This window comes from Pediculus humanus, genomic scaffold (assembly GCF_000006295.1).
Source record: "Pediculus humanus corporis 1103172108281 genomic scaffold, whole genome shotgun sequence".
Classification (NCBI taxonomy): Eukaryota; Metazoa; Arthropoda; class Insecta; order Psocodea; family Pediculidae; genus Pediculus; species Pediculus humanus.
This window is the reverse complement of record NW_002987850.1, coordinates 1,803,128-1,826,401: the sequence shown is the minus strand read 5'-3', so window position 1 is coordinate 1,826,401 and position 23,274 is coordinate 1,803,128. Positions and strand designations below refer to the sequence as shown.

The 23,274-nt window shown below is 27.2% G+C and overlaps 5 protein-coding genes across 5 annotated transcripts; 4 read left to right on the top strand and 1 right to left on the bottom strand.

Annotated features, from left to right (window-relative positions):
• Positions 1 to 3,690: 3,690 nt before the first annotated feature.
• On the top strand, positions 3,691 to 5,076 carry Phum_PHUM516230 (retinoid X receptor, putative; the record flags this gene model as incomplete). The annotated part of the gene is made up of 2 exons (XM_002431192.1): positions 3,691 to 3,717; positions 3,757 to 5,076. The coding sequence occupies 2 exons, from the start codon at positions 3,691 to 3,693 to the stop codon at positions 5,074 to 5,076; spliced, it is 1,347 nt and encodes a 448-aa protein (XP_002431237.1).
• A 4,712-nt stretch (positions 5,077 to 9,788) lies between these two features.
• Positions 9,789 to 10,154, top strand: Phum_PHUM516220 (uncharacterized protein; the record flags this gene model as incomplete). Its single annotated transcript, XM_002431191.1, has 1 exon — positions 9,789 to 10,154. One exon carries the CDS (start codon positions 9,789 to 9,791, stop codon positions 10,152 to 10,154), a length of 366 nt encoding a protein of 121 aa, XP_002431236.1.
• A 643-nt stretch (positions 10,155 to 10,797) lies between these two features.
• Phum_PHUM516210 (lsm1, putative) lies at positions 10,798 to 11,653 on the bottom strand (the record flags this gene model as incomplete). Its single annotated transcript, XM_002431190.1, has 3 exons — positions 10,798 to 10,971; positions 11,252 to 11,436; positions 11,593 to 11,653. The coding sequence occupies 3 exons, from the start codon at positions 11,651 to 11,653 to the stop codon at positions 10,798 to 10,800; spliced, it is 420 nt and encodes a 139-aa protein (XP_002431235.1).
• Positions 11,654 to 17,743: 6,090 nt separating this feature from the next.
• Positions 17,744 to 18,802, top strand: Phum_PHUM516200 (uncharacterized protein; the record flags this gene model as incomplete). The annotated part of the gene is made up of 2 exons (XM_002431189.1): positions 17,744 to 18,365; positions 18,792 to 18,802. 2 exons carry the CDS (start codon positions 17,744 to 17,746, stop codon positions 18,800 to 18,802), a joined length of 633 nt encoding a protein of 210 aa, XP_002431234.1.
• A 940-nt stretch (positions 18,803 to 19,742) lies between these two features.
• Phum_PHUM516190 (Homeobox protein Hox-B1, putative) lies at positions 19,743 to 20,790 on the top strand (the record flags this gene model as incomplete). The annotated part of the gene is made up of 4 exons (XM_002431188.1): positions 19,743 to 19,789; positions 19,823 to 19,833; positions 20,182 to 20,357; positions 20,446 to 20,790. 4 exons carry the CDS (start codon positions 19,743 to 19,745, stop codon positions 20,788 to 20,790), a joined length of 579 nt encoding a protein of 192 aa, XP_002431233.1.
• Between the last annotated feature and the right edge of the window lie 2,484 nt (positions 20,791 to 23,274).

Sequence of the window (23,274 nt, the reverse complement as noted above, 5' to 3'; positions counted from 1 at the left end):
TTTTTTTTTTTTTTTTTTAATTAAATTCATATCGTTTGATTTAAACTACTTAAATTAAATATTTTTTCAATATGCTAAATTATCATTAATATAAATTCTGAATTGAATTCTTTTTAATAATAATAATAATAAAATTGTTTTAATTTAAATTTTTTTTCAAAAAAATTCCTAATTTTTTTCTAACAATGCAAATGATTATACTTTTTTCGTCATGGCCAATTCGTAAAATATACTATTAAGTTAATAAAATATAAATTAAAATTAATTTAACCCGAAACGTTTATAAATAATTAATTACACTTACTTATTTATTAAATTTTTGTAAAAAAAATTTCGTTATTTTTAAATTTTTCGAACATAAAACCGCCATGATAAATAATAATAATAAAACAAAAGTTCGTTTATCGACAAAATTCTCTTTTTTTTTTTAACGTTGTGGCGACGAAAAGGGTTAACACACACACACACACAGTTGGCTACAATTTATTTTAGTATTCGAAAAGGAAATTTTTTTTTTTTTTTTTTTTTTGTATTATTATTATTATTATTATTATTATTTTGTGTTAATTTTATTTTTTATTACGTAATAGTTTTTGGAGTTGAATAGAGAAAAACTTTTTCTACGTTTATTTATAATACCGGGAACAAATAAATTTTCTACGGTGAGTTATTCATACGTATTCTTCTATCCCAATTTTTTTTTTTTAAATATAAATTTTGTAAATATATGATATTAAGCCTAGCTGCGTCTCATATTACTTGTTGTACTCTTATATTTTAAATGCAGGTCCATAAGCTAATCATATTAACATTATTAACTTACCCGTGTAAAAAAAAAAAAAAAAACGTAAGCCTAATAGGCCAAGGTCAAGGCCATGGCTCTTGTATAATAAAACCTTGAAATAAAAAACGCATCATCTTGGAAAAAAAAAAAAAAAAAATTATATTCCGCTCATCTTTCGGCTATGGATTAACTAACGTGTATTTGTAAAAAATTTTTTCCTTCTGAAAATAATAATAATAATAATAATTAATAATAATAAAAAATCAAGTGCTTAGTAATAACATCTTTTTTTTTTTTTTTTCTACTCAACGTACCTCGGTTACTAATTATTATTATTATTATTGGTAAGTTAAATATCCAAACTTAAACCTAAAAAAAAAAAAATTTCAATTTCAATTTAAATTTAAATTTCATATACGATATTACACACACACACACAAAAAATCATTTTAAGCTAATTTAATAAAGTTTAAACAAATAATTACTTAATAATAATAGTAATAATAATAATGATGATGATGATGATGGAAGTGTTAAATTAACATCATATATATATATATATATATATATATATATATATATATATGTGCAAATATCATGTAATATGTTCAAAAATTTAATTTTTAAACCTTTTTTTTTTTTAATTTCATTACTGCTGTTTATTATTATCACTATTATTATTATTATTACTATTATTATTATTGTTATTGTTATTGTTATTGTTAGAAATAATCAATTTGTGAAATTAAATAATTGAAACAAATATTTCATAATGAACTACTCGTATTTTCTTCCCTATTATGTATTATTATTTAATTTTTTTTTTTTTTTTCTAACAATGTTTAGGCAATATTTAACCAAAAAAAAAATTATTGGGTAAAATTTAAATTTAAAAAAAAAAAAAAAAAAAAAAAAAAATCTTTATCAAAGCTACCAAATTAATTTTCCTGTTTTGATAAGATTGGTCGTAAGCTTAGTAGCTTAACAAAATTCGAAATTGATTTATCGAATGTTTTATATTTAAAAAATATTATTTATGTAAGAAATCTATTTAATTTTTTTTAATTAATAATAATTATTTTAAATTTGATAAGTGATAATTGTTTGAAAAATGAAAATTTTAAACAAAAAGTTTACAATCGAAAAAAGAAAATTTTTCATATTATGCCTTCATGTTTTTATTTTTACCCCCCCCCCCCCCATGTCTGTGAATTTAATTTTAAATGTTGTGAGTTTAAAATTATTTTTTTTTAAAACGTTTTCATTAGTGTATGTATCTATTTTTTCATTTTCAAAATCATTATCATAATTATCATTAATACCATTATTATTATTATTATTATTATTATTATCATTCATAATCGCATGATAGAAATTACAATTTTGTACTCATAAACTCGAGTAATCTGATGGCAGTCAAACTTTTCTAATCTCAATTGGAGTTAAAAGAGAATTTTACACTAAACATGTGGCAAAATATGTTATAATGAAACAAACTAACTTAATAAAAGGGTTAAAGTAATGTACAATCAATAGATAATCGCACTTAGAAACAGGAGGTCAAAAATTTTATATTCACCTGATACGATAAATGATGAGATGAAAAAGGTATTTAGTTAAACTACCTCTATTTTGTTAAGTGTGACAGGAGTCAACTACTCATAATCAGTTCAAGAAATGCAAAAATTATTAAATGGAGTCTATTTTGCCTTTTCATGATTTCTTACTTAAGTAAAATCAATTATTATTATTATACAAGCTACCCAATTCCTCCTGATTTAGATTTAAATGGGGCGGGAAGGGGGGGGGTGTTACACCATCTCTAAACGATAAACTATGTTGTAATGAATATTTAGTTAAACTACTTATTTAATTAATCAAAAGAAACGATTAGAATTTTTAAACTGTTTTTTTTTTTTTTTTTTTTTTTGGGGGGGGGAGGTATTTGCCCTATTTTTTCGTTAGCCTAAGCAAGTGAAATTCAAGGCTTTAAATGATGTGTTTATCCGTAATAATTATACGTACTGAAGCGTCTTCTAACGTTTGTCAAAAAAAAAACCGTTGACTATTTCTAATAATTTAAACTTAAAATAATATAGTTATAGTAAGTCGACATATTGACGTAAATGCATATCAATCATTGCACACTCGCCATCTTTTCTTATTATTATTATTATTATAATTATCGTCATTGTTTTTTTTTTTTTTTTTTTTTTTTTTTTTACACAAGAGCAAAATGTTTAATATTTTATGTTCGAACAATTCATCAATTCTCTGATATTATTATTATTATTATTATTACTTTGATTTATTGTTATTATTATTATTATTTATAAATAACGACGAACGGTTTATCGAAATTTGAAAACATAACACATTTAGTTGTGAAAATGAAAGAAGAAAATTTTGTTTTAAATCATTGATAAAAGTACATGTGAAATAACCATTGACAAACTAATACACAATCACAAACGAATATTAATATTGTTTATGGTTTTTTAAAATGTTTTTTTTTTTTGTTGTTGTTATCATTGTATTCATTTTGTGTGTGTGCGTGTGCGTGTGCGTGTGCGTGTGCGTGTGCGTGTGTCAGGTGTTAATATCATACTTAATGATGCAATTTAAATATATAACGTGTCATTGAGCTCCTGTGATACCACAGGATTTAACGATTTTTTTTGTTTGTTTTTGACATAATTAATCCCGTAGTCTGTTTTTTTAAAAATTTGAATTATTTAAATAGAAATAATAATAATAATAATAATAATAATAATAATAAACTCACTTTCGTTTTTTTTTTTTTGATATTTAAATTCACAGGAATGATTTTTTTTTTTTTTTTTTTTTTTTTTTTTAAATACTAAAGTGGGGTCTTGTATTTTTATTTTGTATAGTCAGGGGCCGACATGGATTTAGAGAGAAGGAGAGGAGAAGTTGAGGGACGTCAATAGTCAAAAGGGGTTTTTTTGTAGTACAACATGTCCGGAGACGGTGCTCCCATATTGGCAATATCGCACATAAAAAAAGAAGTCGATGGATCGGGATTTCTAGCATGTTCTCCCACGAACAGCAGCACGAGCACCAATATATATTCTCCAATGAAAACGGAGCTCCCCAATCAAATGGATTATGGGAATTTGCAAGAAATGAATTGTTACGACGTGACTCATTCGAGATCTCCGGAAAGTCCCGATCAACAATTTTGCTCTTCGACGACTCAATTCGTCGGGGAAGCTAGTGTAAATAACGCGGAAGGAGAAATACGGGAAGATGATTTACCGAGAAGACTGTGTTTAGTGTGCGGAGATGTGGCTTCTGGTTTTCATTACGGAGTCGCATCTTGCGAGGCTTGCAAAGCATTTTTCAAAAGAACTATACAAGGTAATATAGAATACACTTGTCCGGCGGCTAACGATTGCGAGATAAACAAACGTCGGAGAAAAGCATGTCAAGCGTGCAGATTTCAAAAATGTTTGAGAATGGGAATGCTTAAGGAGGGAGTCCGGTTGGACAGAGTCCGGGGGGGACGGCAAAAATACAGGAGAAACACGGATACCCCGTATCAAATACATTCTATGCTACCCCTCAAACCCTATCTCCCTAGTCTCGAAGACAATAAAATACTTGAAGCATTATCACTCAACGAGCCGGATATATCGGTCATGGCTCAAGATATATCGAACGCGGATCCGGCCGTAAGAACTCTAAACATATTAAGCGACTTATACGATCAAGAATTGGTCAAAATAATAACATGGGCCAAACACATTCCGGGCTTTTTGGATTTAACGCTCAACGATCAAATGAGGCTGTTGCAAAGCACGTGGGCGGAAATATTGACTCTCACCGTCACGTACAGATCGCTCCCGGGAACGGGAGAATTGAAATTCGCCGCGGATTTTTCGTTCGACGAAAAAATGGCTCGCGAATGCGGTGCCATGGACATTTACCAACACTGCATGCACATCGTCGAAAGGCAAGAAAAACTTAACATAACGAAAGAAGAATATTACATAATAAAAGCTCTGGTTTTGGCCAATTCCGACGTTCGCATAGACGATCTTCCCCCATTGAAAAAACTAAGGGACAACATATTATCGGCTCTCGCGGATTGCGTTGCCGTTCTCCGTCCAAACACCACGTCTCTGCACATGAATCATTTGCTTCTGTGTCTTCCCGCCCTCAGACAAGCGGATTACATAAATAGAAGATTTTGGACCGCCGTTCACCGCGAGGGTAAAGTTTACATGAATAAACTATTTATCGAAATGCTTGAATCGTACATAAGATAAAGAACAAAAAGAAGACAAATTGTATATTCTACGAATAATAATAATAATAACAATAATAGTAATACGTCATCATTGAAATATTTCATAAATATTCAATAGGAAAAGAGAGAGAAAAAAAAAAAACAACGCGAATACGAAGCAAAAAAAAAAGTAATTCGACTTACGATTTAATTATTATATATATATATATATATATATATATATTTAAAAAAATAATAATAATAATTTAATGCACCGAGCTTGCGAAACCCCACAAAACATTCTAAAAGCTTGCGCGTATATGTTCGCTATTTGAATAATAATAATAATAATAATAATAATAATAATAATGACGATAATTATTTAAAAAAAAAAAAAAAAGATGGCAAGATTGTTGTTGTTAATACTTTAGATAAAAAGGTTTTTCATGCATAGAAAATAAATTAAAATATTAAACTTACCCCCCGGAAGTAACATCCGAAGATTTATTTTACGGCATACAAACGATGGGATTTTCTTCTTTTTCCTTTCTTTGGTCAACGTCCTGCTGCTATATCGAAAAGAATCGAAATTTAAAATTCTATCCTGAAAAAAAAGAAAAAGAAAAAAGATTAGTATGAATTATTATTATTATTATTATTATTATTATTATTATTATTATTATTATTATTATTATTACTACTACGTATCAGCCTGATGCGCTATTGTAAATATGCAAAAATAAATAAATAAATAAAACAAAAACGGTGATAGAAGCAAAAAAAAAAAATTTTTTGCTTAGTGATATTGGTCTCAATTATATCGTCATCATGTACGTATGTTATATGTATGTTATTGTTATTATTATTATTATTATTATTATTATTATTATTATTATTATTATTATTATTATTATTTAAAAAAAAACGGTTATAAAATAATAATAATAATACCCGATGATTATAAGAATTATATATACATATATATATATATTTTTTTATATAAATATACAAGTGCAAAATGAAATATAATATGGTTTGTTGTTAAATATATATATATATATATATATATATATATATATATATATATATATATATATATATGTATGTTGTTATACATAAAACGCAATAAATAAATAAATAAATAATATTTTCTTATTTAAATAAATACGAATGATTTTTCGCGAATTATTTAATATATATATATATATATATATATATATATATATATATATATATATATATATATATATATATATATATTTACTCTTTATTTAATTATATTTTCATCATCATCATCATCTTATTTAGTCGCGAGAGTGACGTCACCACGGGTAAGAGAGAGAAAGAATTTTTTTTTTTTAAATTTGAAATTTATTTTGGCGCGATCAATAAAACGATAAACGTACGTATAATTTTTTTTTTTTTTTTTTTATTTACTATTGGTGTTCACGACGATGATGATGATGATGATGATGATGTAGTCGAAAGTTATTATTATTATTATTGTGAAATGATTGGTAAGATTTGGGAGAGGGGGGAGAGCGCACTCTATAAACAAAGAAAATGGCGAACGAACGAAAAAAAAAAAAGTTATTAAATTATTTAAATATGATTTTTTTTTTTCAAGCATTGCAAAAGCGTAATAATAATAATGATGATGATAATAATAATAATCTGGCTTCGGATTTAAAAAAAAAAAAAAATTTTTTTTTTACGCAATTAAATGCCGTTTTGGCACAACAAATGTTTATACATAAAAAAAAAAATGTGGCAGGTTTTTTTTGTCTAACATTAATAATAATAATAATAAATGAAACGACTAATATTTTATATGATGAAATATATGAAAAAGAGATAAATTATTTATATTATTAAATAGACTTAAAGAAGAGATTTACCTATTTAAACAAATTTTTTTTTTCTTTTTATGTACATAATGTATGTATGTAAATGTATTTAAAGAAAATTTATATATATATATATATATATATATATATATATTGGTAATCAAACTGCTGGAAACTGTTTTATACGATATAAAACAATGTAAAATATTGAAAATTGTGGTAGAGATGATGGTGGTGGTGGTGGTGGGGGGTGGTGATGTGAACGTGGTAATGATTTAACGACATGTAATTAATTAATTAATTTTTTTTTTTTTTTTTTAAAACGTTAATAATGATGATGATGATTATGACAAAATCCTGCGCTGTGTGTGAGTGTACGCGAAAGGGGGGGGGGAGAGACAAAACCCGACGTGAATTATTATTATAATTATTATTTTTTCCCACACGAAAATATGAAGTAATTTAAACACACGTGTTTTTTTTTTTGGTAAATATGTTTACATTTTTATTATCATTTTTATCATTATCATCAGTATTATTATTATTATCCACCATTAAACACGACAAGGCTACTCGTCGGAGTTTTTTTAAGTATTTATCCGAGGTTTCTACCCGATTCCTTAGGGACAAATACTCGAATTTCGGTGGTGCCACTTATTATAAGATAGCACCACATCAATTCTTGAAAGTCTTCCTGAGTCCGTCTTTTTCGATGGGAACGATTTGTCTCCTGAACTGGGCTCCGGTGACTAACATCTTTGGAGTGGCCAGGGTCAGAAGCAGTGAAATTCACGTTCTCGTCGAGCTGCCTCAGGTCGACAGTAGAACAAGATTTTGTTTTTGGTTCTTACTTTGTCTTGTTCTCATTTTTTTTTTGCTCTTTTTAAGCCAACAGCACGTGGCGTTCTCAAACGGTCACCCATCCAAGTTTGCACCACGCCCGATGCTGCTTAACTTCGGTGATCGTACGGGAACCGGTGTGACCAGCACGCTATGGCCGTTGGCTTTTATTATTATTATTATTATTATTATTATTGTTGTTGTTGTTGTTGTTGTTGCAATCGATTGCAATTGATTGCACTGAGAGGAATTTAAATGAAAAAAAAAAAAAAAAAAAATTGGATTTCTAGAAAGGAAAATTTTCATAAGAAAAATGGTTTTAAAAAAAAGAGAGAGAGAGAGAGAGAGAGTTTAGGATTTTTATGAATTGAAAGATGAAAAAGAAGGAAAAAAAATTAATTCGATCGCGTGATTATTTACAAAAATCGTGCCAACAATAAAATTGTTGTACAATAAAAAAAACAAACAAACAACAACAACAACAACGAGAAAAAGTGAAAATGAAAATAATTATCGACTTTTCGTTCGCGACGATTCCATTCATCTATTTATTTATTTTTATTTATTAAATTAAAATCGAATTACGTCACGGATCGATTAATAAATAAATAAATAAATAAAATTAATGTAATGCCGGACGGCGGAGATCGATTTCAAATTCAAATGTCAAAAGATACTTCAAAAGAGTTTTTCATTACAAATATTTATTTTTTTTTTTTCAAGGTTATTTTATAGAAGGATAAACAGAGCGTGAGAGAAAATATAGATAGGTAGATAGATAAGTAGACAGAAAGAGATAGACAGACAGAGAGGCAGATAGATATATAATGAGAGAGAGAGAGAGAGAGAGAGAGAGAAAAACAGCTTTAGATTTTAATTTATATAAATGTATATGTACATATATATGTATGTATCAGCTGATTAAATAACTCGTTGCCTTTTAAATATATAAATATATATCTGCTTTATAGTCTATATAAAATTAATAATAATAATAATAATATATATATTTATATTTTTAAAAAAAAGAAATATTTACTCCGCAAAATGCCATTTACTACATCTCTCGCCTTTATTTAAATCAGTTTAATGTCGAATTTTAAATTATTATTATTATTATTATTATTATTATTATTATTATTATTATTATTATTATTATTATTATTATTATTACTATAAAGATAATCATAATTATAATTATCATCATCATCATCGTCATCACCATCATCATCACCATCATCATCATCATCACCACGATCGTGATAGTTAATTATTACAATATATTTTTGACGGTTGATGATTGTTCAATGAGACTGTTTACATCATCATCATCATCATCATAATCATTATTATTATTATTATTATTGTTATTGTTATGCTAGAAGGTCCTTATTACGAATGTTTGAATGAATTTTTCATTATTATTATTATTATTTTTTGTTGTTGTTGTTATTGTTGTCGCTTGAAATGAATTTAAAAAAAAAAAAAAAAGTTTAAAGCCGGAAAAAAAAAAAAAAATTACGGCGGCTAAGTGCCTGAGAGACGTTATTACTTTTCCAGTGGGGAAAACAATAATAATAATAATAATAAGTTAATGGGGAAATATTTATTTACAAAACACAAATCGATGATGTGTGAAGAGAGAGACTGTGATAACGTTAATGATTTGATGAAAATTATTATTATAATTATTATTATCATTATTATTTTTGTTAATTATATAATGTAATGAAAGAAAGAAAGGCCTTCATATACATACATACATATGCATATATATATATATATATATATAAATAAATACTTATGTGTTAATAATTAAAAAAAAATTAATCGCGAAAAGGCCTATTGTAAATTTATTTCTTTTTAAATATTAATTTAAATAAAACTAAATATATATATATATACATAGATATATATTATATTATTGAAAATGGTTATTTTTTTTTTTTCTTTCTAACCAGTTCCAAAAATAATTAAAAAGTAAATAAATAAAAAAATAAAAGTAAAAGTAAAGTAAAGAAAGAAAAGGGGATAAGGAAGGAAGAAATCAAAGGGTGGACCGAAAATGGATTTAATGGAATTTGAAGAATTGTTATTGACGAACAACGACGACGAATTAGACACGCCGAAAAGCGAAAGAAAAGAAGGTGGAAAAAGGGGAAGGAAACCGGGTAGGAAAGCATCGGATAAAGTTGACGTCAAAGCCAAATTGGAACGTAGCAGGCAAAGCGCGAGAGAATGCAGAGCGAGAAAAAAATTAAGGTATCAATACCTGGAAGAACTCGTGACGGATAGGGAGAAAGCCGTCATTGCATTACGTAAAGAATTGGATAAATATAAAGAATGGAATCGTGAACTGGACGAAGATCGCATACCCGAAGGTTTAACAGAACTTTTGGAAGAAATGGGTTCGATAAAAACGGAACAATAATAATAATAATAATAATAAACTCACGTTATTATTTCACGTCGACCATGGTTAAAGGTAACGCTTTCTTTTCTTTTCTTTTCTTTTCTTTTCTTTTTTTCTTTCCTTTACTATTATTATTATTACTATTTTTTTTCCCTTCTTTTTTCTTAACCTAAAATGATAACATAAATAAAACAGTTATCAAAAGAGTTATTAATGATAATACTATTTTTTTTTTTTTAATAAAAAGTTCATTCGATTGAAAATAAATAAAAAATAAATAAATGATTTTTTCATATTTTATAAAGTTTTCGCTTAATTTTTGTAAAACATTATGTGACGTCACATTAATCAGCAAAAAAAAAAAAAAATAATAATAATAATAGAAAGTAATTTTTTTTACATAACATTGCAATAATTATTAAGATGCTTTGTTTGCTTTATAAAAAAAAATTAAAAATAAGTTAAGTTTTTAAATATTTACGAAAGTTAAAAAAAATTATTTACGATTTAAATATTCAAATTTAAAAAAAAAAATAATAATAATAATGATAATATAAGTAATTAAAAACATGTGTATTTTTTTTTTTTTTTTACCATTAGAATTTTGTTTAAAATTACATTTATAAAATTTTCTGTTGTATTCACAGCTTATGTTTTATCATTAAAATATATCATCTTGTGTTAAATCGGATGCAAATTGTACACCTCTGTCTTTTAACGCCTTTGTCAATAATTTATAATGTTCCTGTTTAGCTTCTTGTTCCCTCCTTTGAGCATCTAATATATCATCGACAGAAACTTCATCGAGTGGTAAGTCTTTCTCTTTATCTACATCCTATTAATAAGAAATAATATATGATGTACGATTATCAGGCGATAATAAAAAAAAACACAATGCAAGTAAGTTACAAGTTTGAAAATGATTTGTAATTAATCGTCTCGAAAAAAAAAAAAAAAACATTTACTGACCTCCTATTACAATTTAAATATAATGTTAATTCATAAATTGGGTTTAATAATCGAGAAACAAAAATGATCGATACATTCGATAAGTTTTTTTTTTTTTTTTTAAATGCAATACAAATGAAGAATTTTAGTAGGAATTATATACTTACAATTTCACCTAATAATACCATATTTTCTCCTCTAACGATAAAAACCCCTCTGTATATATCTCCATATTCTTTTCCTACATGTATTCTTTCAATGGTCTTATGTAAAACTAAATTAGCAAATTGATCAACACTCCTTAAATAACCTATTAATGTTCTTCCATCTCTAAGTAATACCATAAGTTTTTCTGAAAACAAAGTTACCTAAAAGTTAGAACAAGGAAAAAAAAAAAAAACATTTTTCAACGATTTTAAAACAGAAAAAAAAAAAATAAAAAATACAAATACACTTTATGTAAATTTCAACAATCAATCAAATGCAAACGAATTATATTATTACTTACTATCTAATTCTTCGACAAGGGAAGCAGTTCCCGCGGGAAAATTATTTATTACATTCATCATATTTTATAAACATTTAATTTAAAAAAAAATAATGTAATACACAACCTAAATTAACGTTGACATGAAAATAATTTCTCTAACATATAAAGTGAAAACTCTAAACCGAAAATTTCATTTTTCGGGGCCTTAAAATTGAATTTCAATCGTCACGTCTATGGCGCGCGGTAAATATAAAAAACAAAAAAAAAAACGTAACGATTCTGTTTTATGCACGAAAATATAAAATAATTATTAAAAAACCGAAATAAAATCATATAATCTTACATTTTCAAATATTCAAAATGGCGTTCGTTTACAGTGAAATAAATAAATTTCAGTTGGCAACAAAGTAAACAATGTTTTTTTTTTTGGCGCGAAAACTCATCGTCGTCATTTCGATTACGTTAATGTCATTATTTACATTATCTGAAATTTTCTAATCGCTTCATTCACGTTTCAATTAATTTATGTGATATATTTTTACTGCGGTTTATTTTACGCGATTATTTTCTATTTTTTATACGTGAATAAATACGAAGGGAATAAAACAAAATATATATATATATATATATATATAATTCAATATGGCGTGACGGTATCGAATTTTTGTTGTTGTTATTTTTTTCCTGGCTTTTTTTTTTTTAAAATCCAACATTCAACATTCATAATTGATCATGAGTGTTTCCTTTTACGTTATGCGATACATCACTTGTAACCGACAATAAGAAATTTAATACATTACCCAGCCTTGAAATTTAAACAATTAATTAACTCCAAAATTTCATTTTTTTTTTGTTCTTTTGGATTGGATCGTTATGAATTAACTCCATCAGTGTCTTTTTCAAGTCGTGTGAAAGTAAAATCATTAAAACAAAGCAACGAAATCATCACCTAAAAAAAAAGCATGATTAATAAACAATTAATAAACAAACCTTTTTTTTGGAAATTTTACAGTATCTAAAGATGCGAATTTATGACATTTTAAAGATTCTAAAACAAAACCTACTTTTATCCATTACATAATTAATGTCTTGTTTTTCTTTTAATGAAAAAAAAAAAAAACACTTTCCCCCCAAAAAAATAAATTAAACAACCATTTATAATTTTCCGGTGTTAGTGTATCACATGTAACTCTCATTTAAACGTGAACAAAACCGTTACTTGAAAGTCACGTGATTTTTTTTTTTTTTAAAATAACGGTAGAGGGCGCGCGATCAAACGATTGGGTTAGAGGGGGGGGGAAGAAAGCATGAATTTAATAAACGACATATTTAACATATCATTAATTTCCAATTAACGGAAAAAGGAAATTCACGTAGGTTTAAAAAATTAGTTAAAAAATTTAATACTTTTCTTTTTTTTTTTTTTTTACCCTTTTATATGAAATCACTACTACTGACTAATAACACAAAAGCAATTGAAATTTCAAATAAATTTATATAAAAAAAAAAAATGTCAAAAGAATCGATCGATTGATGCGGTTTTTAATCAAAGAATAAGATCGTCAAAGAGATTTCACGTACTCATACGCCCCCCCGTGTGTGTGTGTGTGTGTGTGCGTACATAAGTTTATTATTAAAATTTTAATTTGCGGACATTTTTCTTCTTTTTAACTGTCATCATCATCATCATCATCATCATCTTTTTTTATTAATCTCTTTAAATATATATATATATCTTCTGCCCGTTTATTTAATTTTTTTTTTTGACAATGCCGAACGTCAATTCTTTTTACTCTCATACTCTTCTCTTGTTTCTACCCTCTCTTATTACTCTCTCCAGTCATCTGTTTTTTTTTAAGGGTTTCGGAGTGGGGGAGAGAGAGAGAGAGAGAGAGAAAAAAATCCATTTAAAAATATCATTATGTCATAACAACAATCTTTACAATGACTTATAAACCAACGTTGTATGGTTGTATCATGTCTAATAAAAATTCCATCGTATTTATTGGAAAGGGAAAATGTTGTCACGGTGGTGTGAGGACGAAGAATAAAAGAGTAAGAGAGGGGGAGAGACGGACGGGGGAGGTATGGGAAGAGTAGGGATGAAGAAAAGGAAAAGAGTAATCAGGAGAGAGAGAGAGAGAGAGAGAGAGAGATTTTGACTTCCGCGAAAAATGAGGAACTCAAAAATCTTTTGTAAGCATCCCCTTGTTACATCATCGATGATATTTTCTTTTTAATTAATTGAAAAAGGGCATAACTAACAAATATGAAATTTGTCACGCGTTTTTATAAAAAGAAAAATTAACGGAAATCAATTCATTTATTCATTTATTTCCGGTTTTGAATGTAAAATATGGCGGATGTTTTATTTACATTTATATTAATTAATTTATTTTTTAATTATAGATTTTTTTCGTTTAATAACGAGAGTGAGAGAATGTGAGAGAGTGAGAGAGAGAGAGAGAGAGAGTTAGAGAGAGAGAGAGAAAATTTTTTTTTCTTTTTCTTTTTTTTTCCAAAGCATTTAAACCTTTTTCGTGCTTTGACCGTTTTTTTTTTTTTTTGATTGTCCTGTTGACAAGCGATTAGGAATGCTAAGAACTTTTAATCGGTTCCGAAATTTTATTAACATTTTATTAAAAATCTGTCTCGTTTTATGTTTATTTATATCTTTGCACTCCCTTAAGGGTTTGTTTTTTCTTTCTTTCTTTATGGTTCGAGTTAAAATATTTATTTTAATTATTTTCTTTTTTTTTTTTCCCCCGGACGTTTTATTTTTTCCAAACATTTTCCTATTTGCCATTCGTTTCACACGAATTTACTATCGTAAAATAAACCAAAATTAAGACAAAGACTTCATTTCATCTTCTTTTGCCACGACTTTTAAAGTCACGACGACGACATTTTTTTTTTTTTTTACAATTACACACATTTACAAATCCTAATTAAAACGTTTCCTTTTTTTTTTTTTTAAATACTTTTCTTCATTTTCATAGAGTAAAAAAAATATTTAAATTAACCGATGCGATTAACTTTCAAACGTTACATAAAGTTTTAATTATTTAAAATGAGTAAAAAAAAAATAGGATTGTTACAATTAAAATGAAAAACGTTTTCGTTAAAATTATATGGAAAATGCCGGACTCACAATGCGATTAATTTTTCATCCTTTTATCACATTCATTGTCCATTTAATCCTTTTTTAACTCATTAAATTCCTTTATTAATATTTTCGATAATTATTTTTTTTTTTTTTTGTTGACCCTTTGTCTCAATCATAATTCGCCTAACGTCTTATAGGAATCAAATGTTTCTCCCTTTAAACAAAAAAAAACGTAATCCTTTTTAATTATTATTATTATTATTTTTTGTCCGTCTTGTTTTAATTAAAATCATCCCGCAAATATTGCCTGTATCGAATTCTCGTGTGTTTTATTATTATTATTACCGTTATTGTTTTGTTTTCATTATTTTTATTTACTATTTTTCGTCATGACAGTTATGCCATCAACTTTATATACGTGTAAACAATATTGTTTTGATCATTCCAAATATGAAATCCCCGTCCAATGACGTTAAATAATAATAATAATAATTAATCGTTTCATAAACAAATAAATAAAATATTATTATTATTTCAGCTAGATCAACATATCGTGATCAACTATGAATTATTTAAATATTAATTTCCTCATGAAATGCCATTTTTTTTTTTTCTGTAAATAAATTTTTTTTTTTCCCTTTAAATTCATTTTTAATGTTTATTTATTTGTTTATTTATTTATTTATTTATTTTTGTTTATTTATTTAATTTGATTATTTATTTTTAATTTTTGAATCAGTATGAGGTCAAATCCGTTTTTTTTTTTTTACTACTGCGACGATTTTCTTTGCCTTTTTTTTCCTATTTTACCAAAACAAATTCATTAATTGTTATCATTATTATTATTATTATTGTTAATATTATTGTTATTATTGTTATTGTTATTAATTTATTTATTTTTTCTAGTTTTAAAAATCGCGCGTGATGTGTTCGCATATATAATTGTTTTGCATATTTCGACGATTTTTGTTTTTTTTATTACACTGCTTAAATATTATTATTATTATTATTATTATTATTATTATTATTATTATTATTATTATTATTATTATTATTATTATTATTATTAATTCGAGAAGATTTAAAAAATTGTTATAAACAATTCATTTAAATTATTATTATCTTGTCGACAGAGTAAAAATTATTATCATTATTATCGCGTTGATAATTTTTTTTGAAAATTTTCCAACGTACGAATTTTCAATAAACATTTAATGGGAAATTTTTTTTTTCCTTTGTTTTTATTTACCTGTCGCCATTTTTAAAAATTTTTTTATAATTTCAATTTTTTTAAAAATACGTTTCCGGTTGGATGAAACAAATCATGATTTTCCCGGCGGAAATGGTGTATTATTATCCCGTCGGCGGAAAATTTTTGAAAACGCCTTAAAATCGATCAGATTAAAATTTTCGTTTTTTTTCTCTAAAATTTTCACGTGGAAAATGTCGGACGAAATAAAAAATAAAAAAATTAAAACGTAAAATTTTTTTTTTTTCCTTTTTTGTTTTCCTTTTTTTTTCCTCTTTTTTCCTTTTTTGTTTCTTCTTGTCGTTTTTTTTTTTTTTAACAAAAGCATTTTAATTTTTTTTTTTTCTTGTTAATTTCAATCGTGCGTAAACGCTTGAAGAACAAAGCAAGCCGAAAAAAACATGAATTTCCCGTTCACAGCATGACAACAAGATCATATACATACTGACCGGAAAATTTTAATTGTGGGCGGAGCGAGAAAAATTTTAACCAATCGTAAATATCCGTGATTACGTTTAACCAATGAGATTACGAATAGACGAGTTGAAACGTTTCGAGTACGGACTAAACATATTATATTATTATATCCCTTTAAATTCACCCCTATTTTAAAATTATAGGTAATTCCGCGTAAACTGACGCTTGAAAAAATTTTCCCTTTTATTTTGATTTTCTCCAGCATAGATATATAAAAAACAAAAAATTTTCCCCGTCAATTTCGTTAAAACAATTCAAATCTTTCTAAAATGGTTTGAGAGAAAAATGGAAAAAGGACGAAGTGGTAGATAGGTCCTGAAGGAAGGAAGGGATTCAATCTCAGCCGTTTATTGAGGCACAAGGACAAAGTGTTTACGAAAACAATTTCATCAAAAAAAAAATTTTTTTTTTTTTTTTTTTCAGTAAGAAAAGACCGAGAATAATAATAATGTTATTAAAAGACGACCGGTTGCACAATTTTATAAAATTCTTTTTTCTGGGAAACTTGAGTAACTTTTTTTTTTTTTTTTTTTTTTTTCTTTATAAAAAAAAAGAGGAAAAATCGAGAAAGAAAACGTAGGGAGAAAAAGGCAAAAAAAAAAAAAAATTTCTTTCTGTCGTTTGACGAAAAAAAAAAAAAAAAAAACAATTTTGCGGCTTTTAACAATTTTACAACCCCCTCATTGTAATATTACGAATAATAATAATAATAAATTTTTTCGCGGAAAATCGCGGGAAAACAAAAAAGAAAATTTAATATTTTTTTTTTCTTTCTTTTTCGCCTGATACCTTAAGTGTGAATAATAATATTTTTTGTGTGATCGGTTCGTTAAATTTTATCATTATTATTATTATATTTAACATTGGGTTTTTCGTATAATAAAAAAAAAGTAAAAATGTGTGTGTTTAAGGGTGCGTGAGAGTGTTAAGGGTTGAAGGTATTATTATAGTGATGATATCAAGACAGAAGGGCAGAACATTTCTGGAGGAAGGAGGAGCTAAATCTCTCTCTCTCTGTCAATAAAACTACTCTATCATTATTAACATTTTAGGTAGTATCACAGTTTGAACGTGTTATTCATCAACAACAAACGTGGTTTTATATTTTGGTTGTTATTGTTTGTTTTGTTGTTGTTGTTGTTGTTGTTGTTGTGGTCGTGTGTGCTCTTGTGAATTTTACGCGAAAATACCAGTCGTTACTTTTTTCTTATTAAATTAAAGTACCGGTCGGTTGTTTTATGGAGGGGATTTTACCGATTGATAAATAAACGAAAAAAAAAATATTTTTTAAAAAAACTTACCGGTCGTCGAAACAATTTAACAAAAAAATGATGCAAATGCCGTTATCGTCATATCCACATTTTTCCCAATATTTACAACTTCAACAGCTTCACCAACAGAGATATTCATCAAGAAATCTTTTACCGACGACACAAAATTCAGATTTTGGAATGAACAGATCTGGCACATCATGTTCTGAAGCTAGTACGGAGGATACGTCGAGTCCGAGTCCGAGTCCTCCGCTTTCCATAACCGGAAATAATTATCATAACACGTCGAATCCGTCGGAAAATAATCAAAATTCGACGAAATCTACAAAATCATTTACTATTGATGCCATTTTAGGGATTCGGGATCGTGATGTCGATCGAGATCATGTTAATTACTTACCGAATAATTATCATCCGAGATTAGGTTTGAATTTAACAAATTCTTCCACGGTGGAAACGACGAATAATTATTCTAATACTACGTCGTCGTCGTCGTTGGAATTGTCTACTGCTACTGCGACTACGAGATTTTCATCTTCTTCGTCATCTAGACATTTATTAGGTTTTCAAATTCCGACGGATTTAAGAACTTCATCGGATTTATCCAATTTCGGAAGTGAAATCAACAGGAGACATTTACAAAATCAAATATCAAATTATCATAATTCAAATTGTAACGATTTGACAGGTGAGTTGAGTTTTCTTCTTCTTGCTTCCTTTTTTTGAATTTTCCCGTGTCGTGCGATTAACGAAGTGGGAAAAAGATTTTCCGAACATCCGACGGAAACTCGCAGGAATTTTTAGAAAATCTTTCACCAATTTTCCGAATATCTGCAAACAAAAAAAATTTTTTTAATTAATTTTTTTTTGTATTTAAAAATCAGAAAAGCTAATTTATTTTTTAAAAAATCGATCGGGGTTTTAAATTTATTTATAATAATTAATTAAAATTTTATTAAACGCGCTTTTTTGGTAACGAAAATTTTTAAATAACATCGATTTTCTTTTTCTCTCTAATACGACAAAAATTTTCATGTGGAAAATTTTAAAAATACGAATTAGAGACAGGTTTTATAATTTTTCTAATTTTTTTTTTTTTATTCTATTCATAAAGAGGTTTATTGAATTTATTATTAATAAACAAAGCTTAATTTCGCGGTTTTCAAAATTACAAAAACAATATGGTTTAATTAATTTTTGAAATTAATGATCTAAATACGGGAAACAAACAATGTAGGAAACAAACAAACAAATTGAAATTTTCTACCTTATTGTCAAACAGAATGCGAAAACAACACTTATTATTACCTTCGCCCTCTCCCCACCTCCCTCCATCCCTCTCGTAAAACTTTTCACCCTTATATATTTTACATTGAAATGAATTTGTTTTCTCTCAAATTTTACAATTTTATTCATCCAATAACAAACAAGCAAAACATTTATTATTTGGAATGAAGAGAAAACAAAAAACGTGGTGTTGTCGGTTGACATTTACAAAAAAAAAAAAAAAAAAAAAACTCGTCGGAAAATGATTATATTTAATTTTATTTATTATTAATTGATATATAAAATTCATAATTTTCATCCGGGAAATTGTTTTACCCATCCTAAAGGCACGATGTATTATTATGACGTCACAAAAATTTTCATTTATATAAAATTTGCCAAACGTTTTAACATCGTATGAAATAATTACGTGGGAAACAATCAATTAAATCCCTAATGATCGATCGATCGAAAAAAAAAGGAAGAAAAATAATAATAATAATAATAAATTTTTTTTTTTTTGAGGACTCTCATTTGGCACGTTCCTCTTCTACTCTTTATACTACATGACTTTTGTAATATATATTTAAAAAAAAAATATATTAATATTGTTAATAATTTAAATGACAAAAGAATTATCATCCATAAGTCATGCATGATTTATTTAACTGAACCAAAGAATTTTTTTTTTTCTCAATAATTAATAAATTAGATCGAGATTTATTACCCTTGTACGTATATAAAAAAAAAAAAAAGTAGGAGGACATGTTGAAAATAAAAATAAAATAAAGAAAAAGACATGATAATATTGCGGTGTAATGTGGCAATCATTAAAGAATCATTCATGTATGAAATATAATACGTATATTCATTTGTAAGGGTGCTAAAACGTACGAGGTTTATTGTTTTCCTTTTTATTATTATTATTATTATTTTTAACTTACACCCTGTATACGTGATAATAACTTTTTTTTTTTTTAATCATTTTCCCTTTTCTTTTTCGAAACCCTATCTTACCTCCCCGTGAGTACAACACGTTACCCTTTTTTGTAAGTGGTATAACACTCTACAAATCATTAAATACACAACAAGCCACAATATGATACCACCCATCACCATCGGACAAATCTTTTGTTATCCTTTTGTAAATTTTATTAATATTATTATTATTTTGTGATTGTTTTACTGATACGATTTTCTGTTTTTTTTTTTTTTTTTTTTGTTAATCGTTCGCGTAGAAAAATCATCCAACGAAAGTGTAAGTAAAAAATGCGGCGGAAAAGCTAAAAGAGTGAGAACGATATTCACTCCGGAACAATTGGAAAGATTGGAAGCCGAATTCGAAAGGCAACAATACATGGTGGGACCAGAAAGATTGTATTTGGCACATACTTTACAACTAACGGAAGCTCAGGTACGACAGCGTTTCGATAAATGCTTACACAAAATCAAACAATTTATTGAGGGGGCAAAAAAAAAATTATTTTTTTTTTTACAAACAGGTAAAAGTTTGGTTTCAAAACCGGCGGATAAAATGGCGGAAACAACATTTAGAAATACAACAACAGCGTTTGGCTGCTATTAAACAACAAAATCAAAGAGGTGACGTCGATGATAGCGATGACGAAAGCGGCGACAGCAGTAATAATTATTCATTTACAACGGATACCAACGACAAGGGGGGCGGTAACGGCGGATTTTTCAAAACCGTCGATAACGAATTAGATAATAATTTAGGACAATTTAACGACAAACTTAATGGCGGCCGCGGCGGTTCTTTTAACGTTACCGAAAATCCGAGTGATAAAAATTCTAAAAATGATACGACGAACAGTGATAATAATTAATTAATGTATTAAATTTCTATTTAAAACGATAAAATCTTTTAGTTACCATCACAAACAAAATAATAAAATAAATAAATAAACTTGTGTGAATGATGTGCCATATTATTATAAATATCCGTGTAAATTCTCATTTATAAAATATTAAAAAAAAATATATATATATATAAATACTGTAATAAACATTAATGTAAATTTTTTTTATAGTGTTATTACGAACGATGATATTTTTGTTATATATATATATTATAATTAAAAATCAATATAATTAATTTTTATTTAGTTGAAAAGACATTTTATTTTATTTTTTTTTTCACTTATCCGCCTACTCTGATCCGAAACCTCCCCCCAATCCCGTTAATTTACGGTGGAAAATCAAAGATATTAATTACACCCTGAGAGAGAGAGGGGGGTGGCTAGGGTTGTTAAAAAAAAAAAACCAAATCGAAATCCAATTTTCCTGACGACAAAATCTTCCACAGAAAAAGAAAAATAAATAAATAAATAAAAGGGCTTACGTGATTTTATTAACATGTTAAAACGTTAACCGCGCCTTAAAATCAGATTTCGAGTTTTCCCCCCTCACCCCACCCCCGACCGCCTGTCCCATAAAGGGAACGAACGTGGAAAATAAAAATTTTAAATAAAAAAAAAAAAAAAAATAGGAGAAAAAAAAGAAAAAACGAAACGATGGGAAAATGGGGGGAGAAGAGAGGAAAGAAGGGAGAGGGAATATTTGCAAAAAAGGATAAAAAACTTTGTTATAAAGCGCATGAATCTCACCACGCATGACACCCTCCCCGCATGTATGATGGGGGTAGGAGGAGGAGGAGGAGGAGGAAGGGGAGGGTTAGAAGAATAAGAATAAGAAGAATCAGGATCAGGGCCGGGACCGGGATCAGCACTGATTCAAATTACTACATTTAACTTAAACTGAGTCTAATAATGACACGCGAAAAGAGATAATTAATTTATGACCGAAAATAAAACTTTTGAGAATATGAATGAAGTAAACCGTGTATAATAAATTAGGTAAACTATTTAGTAAACTTTATTTTCTATTAACCCCCCTCCCCCCTCCTTTTTTTTTTTTAATAATAAATTCAAACGTTTTATTATATATATATATTACATTTTTTTTCTCGGAGCGAACGAAACTTCTTACTATAAAAAAATTTCGCACCTTTTCCGTTAATTAATTAATTTATTATCATTATTTATTATAAATAACAACGTGACGTAAAAGTTTTTTTCTCTCCTTTTAAATAAAATAACAATATTAACTAAATCCACGACGAAAAAACAAAATTTGCAAATGACACGAACGTTTAAAATATTATTATTATTTCGCGAACGATCCCAATTTTATTATTATTATTATTATTATTATTATTATTATTATCCACCATTAAACACGACAAGGCTACTTGTCGGAGTTTTTAAGTATTTATCCGAGGTTTCTACCCGATTCCTTAGGGACAAATACTCGAATTTCGGTGGTGCCACTTATTATAAGATAGCACCACATCAATTCTTGAAGGTCTTCCTGAGTCCGTCTTTTTCGATGGGAACGATTTGTCTCCTGAACTGGGCTCCGGTGACTAACATCTTTGGAGTGGCCAGGGTCAGAAGCAGTGAAATTCACATTCTCGTCGAGCTGCCTCAGGTCGACAGTAGAACAAGATTTGTTTTTGGTTCTTACTTTGTCTTGTTCTCATTTTTTTTTTTTTCTCTTTTAAGCCAACAGCACGTGGCGTTCTCAAACGGTCACCCATCCAAGTTTGCACCACGCCCGATGCTGCTTAACTTCGGTGATCGTACGGGAACCGGTGTGACCAGCACGCTATGGCCGTTGGCTTTATTATTATTATTATTATTATTATTATTATTATTATGTTTTAAAAGCAATATCAGCAAATTGTTAATAATTAAAAAAATTTTTTTTTACCACTACTAAGATCGTATAATTAAAGCACGTTTATAAGTTACCTCTTATCATTTATAAATTATTAATTGGCGCGAGTAGTCTTTTCCTTAAAATTGTATAAAACCTTAATGCCTTATCATTATTATCTAGGTATCATCGTCTATTCGTGATAATATACTATTTAAATAAATTTAAGTTTTGTTTATTGTTTTCCCCCCGTAGAATCGCCTATTTAATTCTCTACACTCTTCTTATTTCGACACTTTTAAATCTACTGTTTACTATTTTTGTAATTATGATAACCTATTAGTTTTTTTTTTAAATACTCTTTTCAACTTGTCAAATGATAATAATAGGAGGTTGTTTTTCTTTTTAAAAATAAATAAATAAATAATAACGTTCGAGTATACTCGTTCTCGTACTCATTGAAACGGTAAATTAAAAAATTAACAAAAGTAAGTAGGAGGTAATACCGACTACTACAATAAAACCAGCGGGATGCCGAAAAAAAAAAAAAAAAAAATTTGGAAAGTTTTTTTTTCAGCTTTAGCGCTCACTCA